The sequence below is a fragment of the Psittacula echo genome (genome assembly GCF_963264785.1).
Source record: "Psittacula echo genome assembly, chromosome: 17".
In the NCBI taxonomy this organism is placed as follows: Eukaryota; Metazoa; Chordata; class Aves; order Psittaciformes; family Psittacidae; genus Psittacula; species Psittacula echo.
Window position 1 is genome coordinate 2,569,870 of NC_137753.1, and position 17,542 is coordinate 2,587,411.

The 17,542-nt window shown below is 49.2% G+C and overlaps 1 protein-coding gene across 3 annotated transcripts in view; it reads left to right on the forward strand.

The window, feature by feature from the left end:
- Nucleotides 1-17,542, forward strand: part of LOC308228121 (uncharacterized protein) — a 35,717-nt gene that overhangs the window by 3,356 nt on the left and 14,819 nt on the right. The window contains exons 2-6 of one of the 3 annotated variants that reach the window (XM_080631241.1): nt 5,448-5,939; nt 11,563-11,637; nt 11,812-11,861; nt 13,418-13,471; nt 16,857-17,007. In XM_080631241.1, coding sequence (XP_080487367.1) covers nt 5,753-5,939; nt 11,563-11,637; nt 11,812-11,861; nt 13,418-13,471; nt 16,857-17,007 — 517 coding nt within the window. In that variant the 5' untranslated portion in view covers nt 5,448-5,752. The remainder of the gene's footprint in view (nt 1-5,447; nt 5,940-11,562; nt 11,638-11,811; nt 11,862-13,417; nt 13,472-16,856; nt 17,008-17,542) is intronic. The other 2 variants (XM_080631242.1, XM_080631243.1) reach the window with 2 other exon arrangements.

Sequence of the window (17,542 nt, forward strand, 5' to 3'; positions counted from 1 at the left end):
CTACCCTCTTATCCCATTCACTTCTGAGTGGAAGAAGTGAATTCACTTCTGAGTGGATTCAGCCTATCCTCTACTGAATAGACTGAGTAGAGGATTCTAGTAGGGAAACTCTTAGTGAATTGCCAAATAGTGAGTTCTTCCCTTGCCTGCTGTCCCACTTCAGCACAAGCACATGGGGAGGCATGAAGAAACAAGATATAGATGCAGATATAGAGATAAGGATAGAGATATAGAGATAAAGAAATATAGATACAGACATATAGATGTATCTATAAATATATATAAAAGGCAAATTTCCATTAATTTCTTTATTTCTAACTTTAGGGTTAGCGGATTTCAAAATCAGAAATATCTTCTCAGCCTTCCCCCTTCAATATGGCTTATTTATTGTGCTGGATGAATATGGCATATGGAATTCTGCAAGGGAAGTCTGTCCTTAGTCTGCTCTAAGTAGCTAGCAGTGGTGACAGCAGGCATCTTTGCTTCATTAGTACTTTAACATTCTCAGTGCTGTATTATGGGATGAATTTCTACCCCATCAGAATGTTAATGCTTGGGAAAGCCTCCATCCTGCTGCATTAATGTAGCCTTCAAAATCCCAAAGTGATCCCAAGTGTGACTGCAGTGAAATCAGCAGGATTACAGCAGTGATGAATCTGGTCCCAGCCAGAGAGCAGACATGGAAACTAATCCTCCTTTTTTCTGCTGCTGCAATTATTTAAGCAACTTACTCATGTACCGAGGGTCAAGTTGTTTGTGGCTGTAAATGGATGTTTGGCATCCTAGCTCCCTGCACCAAGGGGAATTAGGTCCTTACGCCTGTCTGGCTGCACTGGATACCCAATCTTTTTATGAAATAGTTCTCTTGCTGTAAATGTTGCCAGATCCTGTCTTAACACTGTATTAATCTTTAAAAGTAAACAGGCACAAAGCAACCCCACCCTTTCAGTCCTCAAACAAAGGCCTTTTGGAAGCCCAGGTTTAAGGATCTTTGCAAATACTGGCTCATGCAGCAAAGGGAAGCCCAGAGCATGAAATCCCTGATCAGAAGGGACAGTACATCTTTGCTGTAGGACTGCCTGAGCTTTCAAGGCTGTTGAGGAAGGAGACCTTGTAATGCTAAACATTTGCCACTTCTCTCTTTTTCCTACCAGAAGAGTCCATTCTCCTCTTCCAACTGCACATGGGGGGCAGCTGGTGCTGGGTTGCCATTTCCTTACAGGTATCTCTCTTCCCTATCCATATGCCAGATATGAAGCCTGGTGGGAGAATGTGAGATGCTGCAGTGAACCTTTGTGCTGAACTGGAGGTAGAGAGGCCGTGCCAGTGGGAACCAGAGAGCAGGCAAATTAAGAGGGAAAATGGAAGTAACTGGCGGAGTTGCAGAGATAAAAGCTTGAATATCAGCATAATTGTCCTGTGCTGTGCTCCTTGGGGTGTCTGACAGTGCACTGTAGAATGAAGTCTAACAGGCAGTGCACTAACCATCATTCTCTCATCATCTGGAGAAGAGAGGCTTGAATTGCTTTGCCCTAAAGGGGCTTTTTTCTTGTGTAAATCCTATAAAGAGGGCAAGGAGAGCCACTTTCTATGAGGCTTCTTGTTTAGTGTTATGTAAGAAACAGAGTTTATGCTCCTTGAGATTGGGTTTTGCAGGCAGTGCTGGCTGGAACAGGCATTTTTGTGCAAGAGTTGAGTGCCTATGTGCCAAATTGGCTGTTTGTGCTCAGAGCCACAGCAGCTTTGGGAGTAACAGGCACTTCTGCAGGCTTTCTGTACAAAAGGGGGCTCTGGTATGTGTGCAGGGAGGCAAATGAGCAATAATACTTTTAGACTTCTGGGCTGGTCAGACATGTGGAGCTGGAAATGGAGGCAGGTAACAATCTTTTGTGTTTAAAGGTCTTTCTGTAATTAGCTTAGTGTCAACTTGATCGTTGGCCATGCAGAGGATTTTTGACAGGTTAATACGGAACAGGAGCTGATTTCCATTTTTATAGCTCTGTGTTGTTCTCCCTGTTGAATTCTTACTATTAAACATATCCATTCCATGCTAGCTGGAATACCTGGAAGGAGGCTGCTGAGGGCAACCACCTAAGAAGGATTCCCAGGTAGCCAATCTGAGTGGTAGATGAGATACTCATGGCACTGTTCTGCAAACAGATATGGACCTCAGAATCAATAGAGCATCTCTCTGGCAAAGCCATTTAGATCGTGTTCCCATTATCTCTGTGCAGGAATAGTGGGGACATTGACTGAAATCTGCAAAACCAAAGACCAGATTCAGGAAAATCTATTGTGTTTTAAATCAACAATTTAGAAAATCTCAGCCTAAATCTGTATCCTGTCTGCTGATGGTCACAGTTAAGAGACAGTGGCAAAGCAGAGATGACGTAAGCTCTTGGCTTATGGGGGTATTAAAAACCAGATTGAAATCTCCCTGGCCGACACCCAGTGTGCAGGGATGCCAGCTTAAGTTCCTCACAAATGATCTTTCCAGCTCGACGCTCAAAATGCAGCACGGACATCTGGATAGTGTAAAACCAAACTTAAAGTAAAACAAAAAAGCCCTGTGTCCCAACTGATTCCAGGAGAATGCTTGTGCAGGCATAAAGCTTCCCCTGGAAAAACAGTGCAGTGTAGAAGAAGTAGAAGAATTCACATCTCTCATTCCAAGATGCTGCATGGGGCAGATAACCCCTGTGGCACAAAGCATTTGGAGTTGGAATTGAAGAGAGCTGCTACCTATGGTCAGTTTGTTCAGCTCAGGGCACTCCTCTGTATCCTCCTTAAGATACTTGTGCCTAGTGGCTGTAGACCTTTAGAGATGTGGGATGTGATTTGCTCAAGGAAGTACCCCCTGAGCTGGCTGATGTGACAGCCCCTTCTCAGAAAGAATGCATGGTTAAAGGAGAAACTTGCACAAGTGAATAGCAGGGAAATATCCAAACCAGGCCTTGCCAAATCAGCAGGATGCCCCCTTTCCATCTGGGGCATAGAAATCCTTGGCAAAGAGAACTTCTGACCTGTTCCGGTCAGATATAGCTTAAAGATATGGGCATGAAGTATTGATACTGAAGTATTAAATACAGATTAGGCACAATAAAAATGAACTCTCTGAAGATGAGGTTTGTACCAATGGATCTCAGAACAAAGACTTCAGTGGTGGGGCCCTTATATTGTTTTGATGTGGAAGACCAGGACCAAAGTAGAGGGGTTTATCCCTGACTGCAGGGGAAGTGGGATCAGCTCTGTTTCCTGGGATTTCACTAGCAAGCCACATAACAGAAATCCTGGCAAAGCATGAGCAAGAAGCAAACCCTCTGGCTCTTTGCTGGGGCTGCACTATTCATCTGGCTCTAGATCTGGTGCAGAAATATGGACTAAAGCTATAGCTGAGTTTATTACAGCAGAGAAAAGTGCTACAATGCAGAATCTTTGTCAATCAAATCTCTCTCAGATAGGCATTCCCTAATTCAGGATTTTAACCTTTTCCAGAGTCAAAACCACAGAAATTCCCAGTGTTTCTCAGGCAGGAACCGGCACATGAGGAAGTAATTAATGAGAGCAGGAGGGGAAAAAAGAATGTTCTGAATAGAGGCAAAACAGACTCTGAGTCCTCATCCCACAGGCTGCCTCCTCAGTCCTTGAGATGCAGACAAAAGACATTCCAGCTCCTGACAAACAGCCTGGAAAGATGCTGAAGCATCCAGCAACCCCCCAGGACATTTAGGTAAAGAAACAGTCAGGCAGTGAGGCTGATGCAGGGTCTGTGTCTGTAGGTGGAGTGCCTCTTGAATGGAGGATATGTGAAACAGCAACAAGATTATCCCTGTCCTACATGCAAAGGATCCGCGGCAGACACAGGCTGCATGAAGCATCACTTTAGTGTTATTCTGGTTTGCAGAAAGAGCAAAGCAGGGAGTCTGGAATAATCAGTTAATTCATTAAGGAAAATCTATAATGATTTCTGGAAGCTGTACTTGGAGCCAGGACCGGTGGCCAAATCACCGGCTTTCCAGTGGGCTGAGTCTCCCCCTTGTTCTGGCAGAGACCTCAGACAACGTACCCCATCCACTGAAAAGGCTTGGGGAAAAATAGCCGCCATAAAAACCTGAGTTACTTTGGATCCTTACAGGAATGCTGTGCCTCAGTTTTCCCATCAGAAAATGAGGGGGACAGGAACGCCATTCAGCTGTTTCCCAGCAGTATTGTACAGCTCATTGGATTAACAGTTATAAAGCCATGCACGATTCTTGGAGGGGAATTGCTGCTGAAGCATTAATTGTTAGGATTTTTGCTTGTTCCCCAGATGCTTGAAATACAGAACTTGGCAGAATTCCGGAGGAAGTATCTCTGTGAGCACAGATAAGAGATGAGCCAACCTGACAGGCAGGCTGCTGGTGCAGGCAAGGTTCATTACAGATCTGGGATTCTTACAGAGTAGATCTGAGCTCAGAGCATGAGCAGGGTTCCAGAAGGCTTTATTTGTCCCATGAAGTATAAAATGATAAAATGGTTTGGGTGGGAAGGGACCTTTAAAGCTCATCCAGCTCCAACCCCCTGCAATGAGCAGGGACATCTTCCACTAGACCGGGCTGCTGAGAGCCTTGCTCAACCTGGCCTTGAGCACTGCCAGGGATGGGAAAGTAGAACTAACAGCTTTAAACTGGCAGAGGGTAGATTTAGATTAGATATTAGGAAGAAATTCTTTACTATGAGGGTGCTGAGGCGCTGGCACAGGGTGCCCTGAGAAGCTGTGGCTGCCCCATCCCTGGCAGTGTTCAAGGCCAGGTTGGACACAGGGGCTTGGAGCAAGCTGCTCTAGTGGAAGGTGTCCCTGCCCGTGGCAGGGGTTGGGGCTGGATGAGCCTGAAGGTCCCTTGCAGATGTCCTTGTTAATGTCCCCATTTGTTACCGCAGGTGTCCCCAGCAGCAGCAGGTGCCAGCAGCGGGTTTGTCCGCTGCTTTGGAGAAGGGAGGGGAAAACAAACACGTGGGAGAGCTTGGGGGGAGCTCCGCTCTACCGGCGGGGACCGGGGCCGGTGCGGCGGGGGCAGCGCAAGGCGATGGGTCCGGCATCCCCCTCCGGTTCCCGGGGCGCTGCGGGTTGGGTACCCGGGCACTGCTCCCCATCCGCCGGTAGCGGGTCCCCTCGGGGGCTCCCCCTCGGTCTCGCCGGATGCCGCCGCCGGCGGTTTCCTGGCCCGTCTCTCGGCCCCGGTGCCGCCGCTTCCTCCCGGAGCTGCCGGCGGGGGGAGGCCGCGGGGAGGGGGCCGAAGCGCTCCTCGTCCCGACGGGTTATTTTTTCCGGTCGGTGCTGCGGAGAGGGAGGTGGGAAGAGCCAAAGGCGGCGATGCCCCCTTCCCGCCCCCCCCTGCGCTGCAGCACATGGGAAGCAAAAGTTTTCCTCCTCCTTCTCCTCCTCCTCCTCTCTCCCCTCCGCCCAGGCGGCCCCGGGCCGGTTCCCCGGAGCGGTTCGGAGATGAAGGATGCTCCCGCCGGCTCCTCGGCGGCTGCTGTCGGGTACCGGCGCTGTGCTGCGCTTCCCTCCGTTGGGCGATGAGGAATAAACCGCTGCTGGAGCGCCTGAGCCTCCCTGAGGGTTGGGAAGGAGCGCAGAGGAGACTTTGATCGCGCCTTGCCCAGGGATCTGCGGATCTGCGGAGGAAAAGGGCTGTTGGGCAAACCCGAGCAGATGCTTTAGCAACGCCGGAGAGGCAGCGCTACAGCATCGCTGTGCCCCGGCCCCGTCATGGGCACCGGCATGTGTTCGAGGAGGCAGAAGGGGCTCCTGCAGACCGGGTTTTGCCTGGTGACCGTGGCGTGCCTGGGCTCGGGAGTTTTCATCTACAGCCACTTGCAGCAAAAGGTGCAGAACGCTGAGGCCCTGGCCCAGAAATACAAACAGCAGCAGGAAGCGCTGTCTGCCCAGCTCCAAGGTGAGTACTGACCTACTCTGTGTGTCCACACGCTGCCTGAACTTCCCTCTTTTTCCCTCTCTCCCAACACAGCCTGCTGTCAGTTCTGCTGCACACCCTGATGACACGCAGGGTGCCTTTGTGGTTCAGCTTTTGGCTTTAAAAAGCTCCCAAAAGATGCTGTCATGTATTTTCTTACCCCCTTTGCTGTCTACAATTGGAATAGCCTTGAATCCAACTTGCTGCTCACAGCAGTAAGGGGAACAGAGGATGCTGGATTGGTGAGTTCAGCTGCGTCACATCTATTCTGTTTCTTCTCCCTGTGCTTCTCTTTGGCTGTAAGGACTAGTCGTGTGTCATTCTAATTGTGAAGCTGTACAGATGCAGCAGGACTTGGGGAAGCTGCTTGGGCAGGCTCCAAGATGTGGCTCTGCTCTCTGGCCTGCAGGAGTGTCAGGAAAGGGAAGAGACAGGCAAGGGATCCTTTCATAAAGTTTGTCATCATGCTGCCTATTACCTTTGCAAGGAGACAACCCTCAACAACCCACCTTCTTCTAAAGAGACTGATCTGTGACTAGGAAAGTCTTGCCTGCTTGTTTGGGGCTGACAGATGCTGGCACATAGCTCCCTAGAAAAGGGGGAGGAGAAAGAGGAATTGGCTTTTCTGAGCCTGTTGACCAGCACTTGGTTGCTCTGGCAAGAGCTGCCAGAAGGGAAGCATAATGTATATATTCCCCCTTCCTTTTCTCCCCTCATTTGTCCTCCTTACAGACATGTCTGACTGTGGGAGAATGGCATTTAGCCCATGGAGAGATCCCAGCAGGGAAGGCTGAGGATGTTACTCCCTTGCCCAACTGTTTCCAAAGTTTCCAGCATCTGTCACTAGATTCAGAGTCTCCAGAGGGGTTTGCTGAGGTTCTTGTAGAGAGATATGGTGGGAATCCACTCTTTGGTAGCCAGTGGCTGTATGTGGAATGCTGAAGGTTCCAGAGTGCCCACAGGATGGATTTTGTGTGGACAAAGTATGTTTGCCTGTGGGTCTAGTGCGTCGAGGTCAAGAGGTTCTTCTAACAAGTGGTTTAGATCACTGTGTTTAAATGCAGAGCTCTTCCTTGTGCTCAGGGCTGTGTATTTCTATCTGTAAACTGGGAAAGCAGAATGTGGTGTATATGTTTGGTTTGTCTCCCAAGGAAACATGCTTTAAAAGAGCCAATCAATCTTGTGGATTGATGCAGTGTGTGTCTAGATTCACTGGTATGATCTTATGTCTTGTTTCTACTTCTTGTTGCTCTATCACACAGCAATCAAACAGCTACAGCTCCTAATGTGTTGCACAGTCCCAGCCACAGCAATTCCCACCTGCATCCTGTGTTTCCGAGATGCAAAGATCAGCAGGGCTGAAGTTAGCTCACATTCCTTTCTGGTGTGTCAGCATCTCTTGCTCCTCTTGGAAAGAGGGGCTGGTTCTTCAGAGAATAAGCTGACAGTGGTAGCCTCAGGGTACCCCAGTTTTGGGAACAGCAGGCTCAAGCAAACAACTGAGACAGGCTCCTGTGTTTTTGCACCCAAATACGTTGGAATGGCAGAGCTGTAGCCTGTTGCTGGGATTTCTAACCCTCTCTCAGTCCTCCCATTCCTAAATACAGTTGTTGCCATAGCTACCCTCTTTATTTTGAGAAGACACTTACTTGTCCAACAGTTTTAACAAAGGCAAGGCTTCCTTTTGGATTTGGCTGGTGGGAGACGCCTGGCGACTGGCAGACAGGAGCCACATTCATGGAAGTCTCTCAGTGCAGTGGCATCTTGCACACATGGCCATGGCTCTTGCGCTGCTGGTGCTTTGGTGCTGATCACAGGAAAGTGGGGAGTTGGGGCTCTGGGCTCTATCCCTGCGCCTGTGCTGACTCGTGGCTTGATTTATTGTTGTGTCTTCTGCAGCCCATTTCTGGCTTTCCAGCTCTACGAAAGGAGGATACGCTGTTCCGAAGTGGAATTCAGTGCTGTTTAACCAGTGCTTCAGGTGTCTCCTTTTACCTCTCAACTATTTCCTACCTATCAAGTATTTCCTACCCTTCTTGTATCCGAAGACAATATTTGTGAAATTAGAGAGGTTTTAGTCTGGTCAGTTCACTAACCAACAGCACTGCTTGAACACATGCGAAGGAAGGTGCAGTTACAGTGCCGCCCACTTCCATCTGACGTTCCTGATGGGGCTTGGCAACATCAAACTCCTGTCTGGATGGGGCTTGCAGCAACCTGCTCTAGTGGAAGGTGTCCCTGCCCGTGGCAGGGGTTGGAACTGGATGAGCTTTAAGGTCCTTTCCAACTTAAACCAGTCTGGGATTGATTCCATGATTCTTTCTCACAAGAGGCTATCATTGCACACTGGCTGAGCCTGAGAATGCAGCACTCCTGTCCTCACCAGCGGGTGTGTTTTACTCTGTCCCTTTCCTTTGCCATCTCTCTGGATCAGAGAGGGAGCTGTGATGAGTCTGGCTTTCATTCTGCTCCCCTTGTCCCTTGTTGTGGATGATTCTTGAGCCTGAGTGACTGATGCCATTGGTGATAGTTGTGATATGACTGGATGGAGACTGGCAGGAGTATCTGATGCCTCTAACAAGGAGAAGAAAACTTTTTCTGGGTGGTGAGCTATGAGAGGGGAAGGAGCACGGTGCAGTCTAGGAGCTGGTGTTGATCTCTGTATGCTGAGAGCTGCTTGGAGCTGTAAGCCATGGGCAGTGTGGGGACTCTTCCCACAGCACATGTTGTTGGCATAGAAGTGGTCTAATGAACTATGTACATAGTTTTAGCAGAACCAGAGCAACACGTCCGATGCCTCTGCTGCCCTGCTCCATGGAAGCAGGGAGCTAGCACGTGCTCATGGCTTACTCAGGCAGGGGTAAATTGAGGACCAGGAGAATAAGACCTGAGATTGATGGCAAGACTGGAATTGCCCTCTCTTTATGGATCAATCAAACATCTGCCGGGGAGAGTTCATCTTAGTACTGTGGGGGTTATGAGGCAACCTCTTCACACAATCACCCCGTGCTCTGTGAGAGAGTGAGAACAAGTCAGTGCAAGACCTGACCTGTTCCTTCCCAAAGGCAAGGCCCTGCAGGGGATTTCATTGTCTCAGCAGACCCAGTTCTGCATTTGAGCTCATTTGGCAGCAGGTGACGGGGCGTTAGTGCTGAGCTCTGGCTGAATTCCAGCCTGGATTTAGGCACTGACCACCCTCCGTTCTGTCTTGTAATTGAAAATTGTTAAAGACTTCCTGGCTTCCTGTCCTCTGAAGCCACACTGGGCCATTCTGGTCAGCTGAGTTGTTGCTGTATTCCACCACAGACATGAGCAGAGACAGCACTCACTGCTCTGTGTAAAGCTGAACCCACCTTTTCTGGGCGCTGTCAACCTGGAGGAATGGCAGGAGAGAGGACAACTTCATTTCTAGTTGCTGGAGCTAACTTCAGCTTGTCTTAGTAGAAAACCAAGCGTCAGGGAGACAGATTTTGTCCTAAATTTTGCAATCTACAGCTTATGGGATGGAACTGTTCTTGAAGACTCCTCTGTGTTGTGATGCTTGCGTTAGGATTTGTGGTTATGGGTGTGTTAGCATCTTCAGCAATAGGCTTGTGCTTTTCGATGCTTTAGTCTCTCATTTACTGTGTGAGACCTTGTGGCTTGGGGTCATCTCAACAGATATTTCTGCATGAAGCAGGAATTTCCTTGCCTGGTCCCTGCTGGCAGTGCTTGGCTCCTTTGAGTGAGGCTGTAGCTGTTGAACTTGGCCCACTGTGCACTTTGTTCTGGGTGACAGCACAACTGTGAGGCTGGTGCCTGCCTCGGTTGTTCTGGGACCTGGAGGGGTGGATAACCTGCTCCTGTGGGGTGAATTTCGAACCCTGCTCTTATGCCAGAAGAAAACAGAGTCGACACAAGAGACTAGAAAACAACACGAAATGCTTGCAGAAGGAATTCCTCCAAGGCCAGAAGTGCTGGGGCAAACGCAGAGTTGAAGCTTGGAGTACATGGAAGGGCATGGTAAAGCCTGGGAATTGCTGGGCATCCCCAACAATCCCAGCAGCTGTGACTTTTCATTGCTGGTGTGAGGTCCCCATCACATCAAAGGCTTGTCCTCGGGTGCTCTGCTAGATAAGACTGCAAGAAAGTGAGATGCTTGGGGCAGAAACAAGTACCCAGAGCCCACAGGTCTTTTGGGAAGTGGCTGATGTTCTGAGGATGACAATTTCATGGAATAAAGCTTTTTATCATGTACTGAAGAAGCACCCATGGTCTGTTGTGCGCTTTGCTGGGCTGGGGAAGCCCTCAGGGTGACATCTGTGTAGTCGCATGGGAAGAGTGTTTCTAAAACTGAAGCTGTTATGAAGCAGGCACTTGGGCAGCTGCTGTGATGGGTTTGCTGCTTCTCAGTGTGCTCAGCAGGGGAAGAAGTCCTTCCTGATGGGAAACAAGTATTTCTGCTGTAATGGATTGGAGAATATGGTAGTTTCCTCACTATACACTGAGAGCAGCATCTGCACTACCATTGGTGCTACTGATGGTCAACGCTGTGAATATTAGATATACATAAGGATGTCTTGTGTCTCTTATTTCTCCAGATTGGAGTATCTGCTCTCAGGCAGCAAACCACCTGATAATGCAGGACATGCACTGGCTTTGCTGCTCCCATACAACCTGAATGGAACTGGCTGTCTATAGATTCGCTTGTGAGAGCACAAGTCACTTGGGGCTCTTGGAATGGGTTAGCACTTGTTTTATGCATGCAGATATCATCCTGCTTTGTTCCTTTTCCTGGACACTGCATCATGGCATAGCCTGACCCCAAAGATCTTGGCTCTGGAGGCAAGTTTCTCCCATTGCTCCTCCCCTCTGAACTGCTGCCCGGTGCCATTCTGGCATGGTGGCAGCCTGTGGAGGGGATGGAGGAGCCCGTTGCAGCTGAGTGCTGTGGCTCTGGGAAAGCTCTTGGGTAGCATTCAGACATCAGAGTGGATTAACATCACCATCCATCAGGAGGCTTCTCTGGCACTTTCATTTGTCATGTGGCTGCTGTGTGGTGCAGCCTCATTGCTCTCCCTTCCCAGCTCCTGTGCGGAGTACAGATGCTCTTTTGTGTGTAAGGGGAGAGGGAGCTGCTTGGCTCACTGTGCCTCAGTGGCCTCAGGGCCACTTAATGGCTGGGTTGTGGAAGGGGAGAAGATGTCTCTCCTGAATGCCCCATCCCTGGCAGTGTTCAAGGCCAGGTTGGAGGGGGCTTGGAGCAACCTGCTATAGTGGAAGGTGTCCCTGCCCATGAAGGGGGGCTAGAACCATGCTGTGGTTGTATGATTTCCTGCAGAACAGATGACCTGAAAGGCTCTGACTGTCTCGAGCCTGGGAGTGGATTTGTTCCACAAATACAGAGTTCAGCCACTGGCCACTAAAGCCAGGTTTTGGGCTTTGCAGCTTAGGCTCCAAAGCAAAACCCAAGCGCAGATGCTCACAAGATGCACCTGACCCTTTCAAGGCAAGGCTCCTTGGCAGTCCAAGGCAGGATCTGAGGTCCACGTATGCCCCTTCTGGGGAAGATGTGGGAAGAAATCTCAGGGTTTGTCTCATGCTCTGCCTCTTTCTGCTTCCCTAGTTGTGTATGAGCACAGATCCCGGCTGGAACGATCCTTGCAGAAGGAGCGAGGGGAACACAAGAAGACAAAGGAAGGTGAGTCTCTTGCATGGGTGGCAGAGGGGTGGCCGGCCAACCCCCAGCTCTTCTGTGTGTTGTACTCAAAGTGTTTTCTGAGCTGCAGCTTTTTGCTCAGCAAGAGGCTGATTTCCTTATTCCCTCCCGTTAAATTCCAGCTCATTGAACTGTTTTCTCTTCTTCCCTTTCTAGATTTTTTGGTGTATAAATTAGAGGCTCAGGAAGCTCTCAACAAGGAGAAGGTAGGTTTGCTTTATTCCTCAGAGTGGAGGCCAGTGGTGTCTGGAATGTGTGAGACTGCGAGTGTGTATGGTACAGGGTGAACTTTGGCTGACTCCCCTTTGCAAGGCTGTTGGTGTGTGAGGATTTACTTCATCTTGGGGCATGGCTGTGTTGTGCTAGAGCTGTTCTGCCTGTTCTCCCATGTGTGACAGCAGAGTAGCTCCTGGTGTAGCAAGGAGTCCTGTGCTGCAGTCTGGAAGGAGAATTGCTGTTCCATGGTACAGAAGAGTCCTGGGGAACTTGAATGCAAGGCACACCACAGGGAACATGGAGACAAAAGGCCATGGTGGTGTTGGGAAGCATATCCATTGTTTTCTGTTTCCAGGGATTGTCAGATTATTTCCACTAGCCTGTGGACTTCTCATTCCGCAGGGAAGAGGAGGCCTTTCCAGTGAGGGTTAGGAAGAAACATCCCTGGGTGACAGCCTGTGCCCTTCACTTCAAGTTATAAGGCTGCTTATATTCCTTTCTCAGAGCATCTGTTGACGAGATGCTGGAGAAGAGGAATTCTTTAAGCCTGCTCATCTGTGAGTGAATGTCATCCTGTTAACAGAAACTCATGGATGAACATGTGAATGCTCTCATGGCTGGGCAGCTCCCCTGCAGTTTGTGCTGGTAATATTTCATGCCATAGTGAGTATTTATCCTATCAGTTAAATTGTGGGCTGTAGTGGAAATCTCTGCACGGTGGTTAGTTTGCACTTCCATGGTGCTGCTCGGTGTTTGAGCCCTGTTGCTTTAAGCTGCTCAACCACAGATCCCAGCAGATGGTTGTGAAACTGCCTGTAATGGGGAGAGCTGCAGCGTGTTCCCTCTGAGGTGGGTGCCACTGCTGCTGTAGGAGCTTGGCCTGTGAGTGCTGGTGGCTTTCACACCTCCTGTGTTGAGATGCTACAGTGAAGAATGGTACGCTGGGCACAAGGGGGATGAACGTGACTGTTAGCAAGGCATAAGCACATCCATTAAACTGGTGCAGACCCATCTATGGACATGTGGAAATCCCTGCCGCTGCTGGTTTGTATCAGTTGAGCTCAGTTTAGCTGTACCTGGTTGCAGGAGCCTCCTTTAGGCTTACCCAAGTGCTCAGTGATGGTTTCGGTTGAGTGGTGCAGGCTGTGTGTGTGGGTGAAAGCCTCAGCTCTGGTGCTGGCTGCCTCCTCCTCCTCAGCTGCTGCAGAGATTGCTCAGCCTGCTTTGGGGGGAGTTTACTGTGCAAAGCTCTTTCTGCACTGGGCCTGTCCTGGATAAAGGACTGGGGATAACTACTGGGAATGTGACTCAAGGGCGTGCAGTTAATTAGCTCATTGTTAGTTAATTGGCTGGGTTGTTCTGAAAAGCTTCTCTTCCAGCTGTGCCCAGCTGCATGTTCTGCTGCCACCCTGGTTGGCCTGTTCCCAGTCAGTGCCCAGCAGGAAGCTGGGGGGGGTGCAGTGGCTGGGCAGGTGCTGGGATGTGTTGTTTCCTGTCTCAGGTTTTCCTGGGGTTTAATGACACTGTTGGATCTTTCTCTTTCCAGCAAGATTCTATGAACAGATACGGGGCCCTCAGTTCCCAGCACAAGATACTTAAGGTAAGGGAGGAGGCTGGCGTTGCATCTGCTGGGTGTTAAGGAATGCTCCCTGGAAGGAGAGTCGGTGCTTTTGCTGACCAGAGATGCCTAGGAGAGACCCAGGGTTTCCTGCAGCTAGTGCCAGCACAGAGGGAGGAGACCACACCGTGGTGTTGCTCTACATTCCTTCCTGGCTATTCAGGTTCATGGGAGTTCCCTATTTATTCTGTTGGGGTTTGTATCAGATTACAGCCTTCACCTATACCTCATTTCAATGGAAGTCTTTGTGCAGTTTATCCCACAGGAGTTCTGTTGTTCAGAGTGTTCTTTTCTGGGTCTCTTTGTGTGAAAATAGGTCTATTCATTGTAACTTGCCCTTTTGGGCTAATACAATGTATTCCAGTGCTTGTAAAAGGCTCAGAGGCAGGCAGCTTATAGCATTTGAGAGCTTATCACATGCTATATCTTGATGTTAAAGTTTGCTTTTGCTAAGAGCAGTGCAAGTGTGGCTGGTGATGGTGGGGTTGAGATGGTTTTAGTTAGAGCATTGGCAGTGAAATGGTAATTTAATTCTGGGATGGAGAAAGAGGGCTATGTTCCAGCAGCCCTTAGCACCACTGGGCTGTATTTCCTGAGCAGAGTTGGACCTCCAGCTGCCTGGCTGTTGGATTCAAACGTCGGGAAAAGGGAAGTACAGTTCTGTCTCTTGGGTATTATCCAGCACTGCGGATTCTGGGAACGCTTTGCAATAGTAATGTTCCTCTTCATAGCAACTGCAGGTTGAGCAGAATGCTCTGGCTTGCTTGTCTCAAGGGGACAGTGGGAGCCGTTTGTCCTGGCTCCCTTTCTCTTGCTTCCTCTTATTTTTGGGGGGAGAAATCTGGGTTTTTAACTGTATTTACAGCTGCTGAAAGGCAGGCCAGCCCTTGGGACTGCAGTGAGGGAGATTTCAGCCTCCTCCCCAAGGGCCCCCCCCAAAAAAAAAGCAGTATTCAGCTCAACTTCCAGCTAGTTCTGAGCCTGAGTAACACTTCTGTTACTGGAGCACAGGAGAAAAACGCTTCCTACTGGTGCTAGCTTCCTCAGGAGGAAGATTGCTGCCGGCAGTGTCATCACCTAGGAAGCAGATTTGTCGTGCTGAACAGAGGCATCCAACTCTGTTAATCTGCAGGTCCCAAATAAGACCATAGGCATCCATGCAGCCACATCAGCGTAACTGGCTTTGGTGTTTCTGGCCACTGCTCTCACTCTGGTCTGTCCTGAAGTCATCTATGTCTGATGAACATCTGAGCTATCTACAAAACTGCTTCTAAATCATGGCAGAAGTACATGGTTTTGAGGTACTCTTATCTTCTTTCTCTTTACCTGCCCATTGCCTCAGACATCTCAGTGAGATAGAGCTGCACAGGTCATGCATCTTGGGCACTACATGTTGTCTGAACAGCAAAGGGGAGGTGGGATGAGAGGACAAGCTGGCCTGAATTCATACAGCTCAGCTGAAGGACTCCTGATGTTTGCAAGATGAGTTGGCATCCTGAGTGAGGTGCTTCTCTGAAATAAACCCAACACAGAGCATGTTCCAGGCAAAACCCAGCACCTTTAGAGTCCTCCTAAATCTTGCATCCGTTGGTCACATCCATCCTTAGAAACCAGCAGAGAGTGAGGGTGTTCTGTGTGCTTAATGAGCTGCCTGGGCCTCCGGTGCTTTGTGTGACCTTGGTCAAGGCACTTCAGCTTCCTGCTGCTATCAAAGGATGAATATTCCCTCCTTCTTCCTGGCTGTGAGCAGCCTGGGGACAGGCATTATGCACATCCCCTGCCAGGCAGAGTATGGGCTAGAAATTAATTGACCTGAGCTGATGAGGACTAAAAATGCCTTCAATTGCTTAGTTTCTTTTAAGAAATCAATTCTCACTTGCTAATGCTGGTGGCTTCTGAGGTGTTCAGTATCAGAATGATTTTAGGGATGTGGTTCCTCTGCACTGCTTTCTGCCAGCAGCTCTGATGAGAGCAGTAAGTACCGAATGTCTCTGAAAGCCGAAGCAGGAATCTTTTATTCTCTCTTTTCCCTCCTGATCTTGTGATGTGATTAACCTGACATCCTCGTCTCACTTCTTTGTTCTGTCTCTGGGACCCCTCCATGCCAATAGCTTTTTCCTCTGCATTGGATGTATTTTTGGAGTACAGTTATTTCTCTTCTTTTAGTGGAGGATAATTGCTTCAGGGGAGAATGCCTGGGCCACAGATGCTTTGTTTTACTGGGGATAAATGCAATCACTGATAGCACTTAGAGGTTTGGGGCTTCTAGAGAAGAAGATGAGGTGGCTTTTACAGGAATGCTGCTGGAAATTGCAGCCTGGGTCCTGAGGAGCTGTTGTGCGGAAGGGCCAGGGTTCACCTGCAGCCTGTCCATCTGCATATATGATTGGTGTTGACAAACTGAATGTGGAAGGACTCTCTGGGTTACCATGGGAACAAAAAGGGAGGTGAATTCTGGTTCAGTGGGTCTGAGCAAAAGGATGTCTCCACATGTTTTGTTGTAGGGCTCTGCAAGAGAGAAAGGCAGAAGAGAACAGCCCTTCAGCCTGCTTCTGCCTGGTGAATTCTTGGCCTGCTTGACATAGTCTGTGGTCTTGTGAGAGTCTTGTTATCCTGGCATTTTATGCCTGTGAGCCCCACGTTACTGGGTGGGATGTGGGCTCTCTCTGGTCTCATTATGTGAGAGGATGTGATATCCTTGCAAAACATTCCTCCCTCCTGTTCTAGCAGCTTGGAGTGGTGGGTGGGAGAACAGCCAGGCAAGCAGGAAGCGAGCCAAACAGGGAGAACAACCAGAGTGGCTGGGTGTCCAAAGGCAATGGGAATTGGACCTTAGCCCTACTTAAAGGTGAACTGCTCCTGTAAAGAGATGCGCAGTCTGATGCTACATGCACCAGGGAAACTCTCCTTGCAGGCAGTCTTGTCCTTCAGCATGTCTGGGAGTCTGGAAAGGACCTTGGCTTTGTGCAGGATCAGCTAATACAGCCTGTGTTGCTCTCACAGAGCAGGGTGTGCAGGGAAGTTGGGAAGGAGGAGGAGTAGTTCTTGGCTGTGTCCCAGAATCTCCATCTCTTTTTCAGGCAGGAGTGGACTTGCCACCACATTCTGCTTCCAGTTTAGTAACTTTCAAGAGCACCTCCCAAACTGCTTCACGCAGCACAGTTTAACTGGCATTTCACATCCCTCCTGAACCACTGAACACAAATATCTTGCTGTATCTGGGGTTTCTAGCTACCTTCTTGGAGGAACAACCATCTCTTCTGCCTCCCCAAGCAACTTATCAAACAGGCACTCAAGTGGCACTTAGCAATAGCTGAATCACTCTTCTTTACCTTGTACTGACTTTGTCCCCTCTTTTCATATTCAGAACCAGCATGAAGATGTCAAGAAGCAGCTGCTTGACCTGCAGCTGCAGCACAACAGCTTGAAACTGGAACATCGCAAGACACTGGAGGCTCATAGCCAGAAATATGCCCAGCTGCAGCAGGAGAAGGACAGTGAAGTTGCAAACTTGCAGGGTGAGTGTGATGGACAGCTGAGAAAACACCAAAGAACTGGCTTCAGGAGAGGACAGTGTTTCTTCTACAGGCCCCTAAAAGGTCTGTAAATAGTGTAGGAACACTCTGTAGGACCATGAGTGTGCAGTGCCTTAGCTCTTCTGTACCCCAGTTGGAGTTCTCTGGGGTTCAGAGCTGCCTGTACTGTTACACTGCATGGGGCATCCCTGGCTTCTGTCAACACCAGCTTTCATAGTGTTATTTTAAAAGCCTAGTTGACTTTTGCTGTCTGCTTACTTATTGTACATATTCATGCTACTTATCTTGTGTAGAATTTGTGTAGAACCAGGTAAAAGAACAAATCATTGTGCCAGATGTTGATGGTATTCAGCCTGTGAAACAGTCCATGTCCCAAGGAGGTCATACTCAGGGTAAGAAAATCACAGAATCATAGACTAGTTAGGGTTGGAAAGGACCTTAAGATCATCCAGTTCCAACCCCCCTGCCATGGGCAGGGACACCTCACACTAAACCATGGCACCCAAGGCCTCATCCA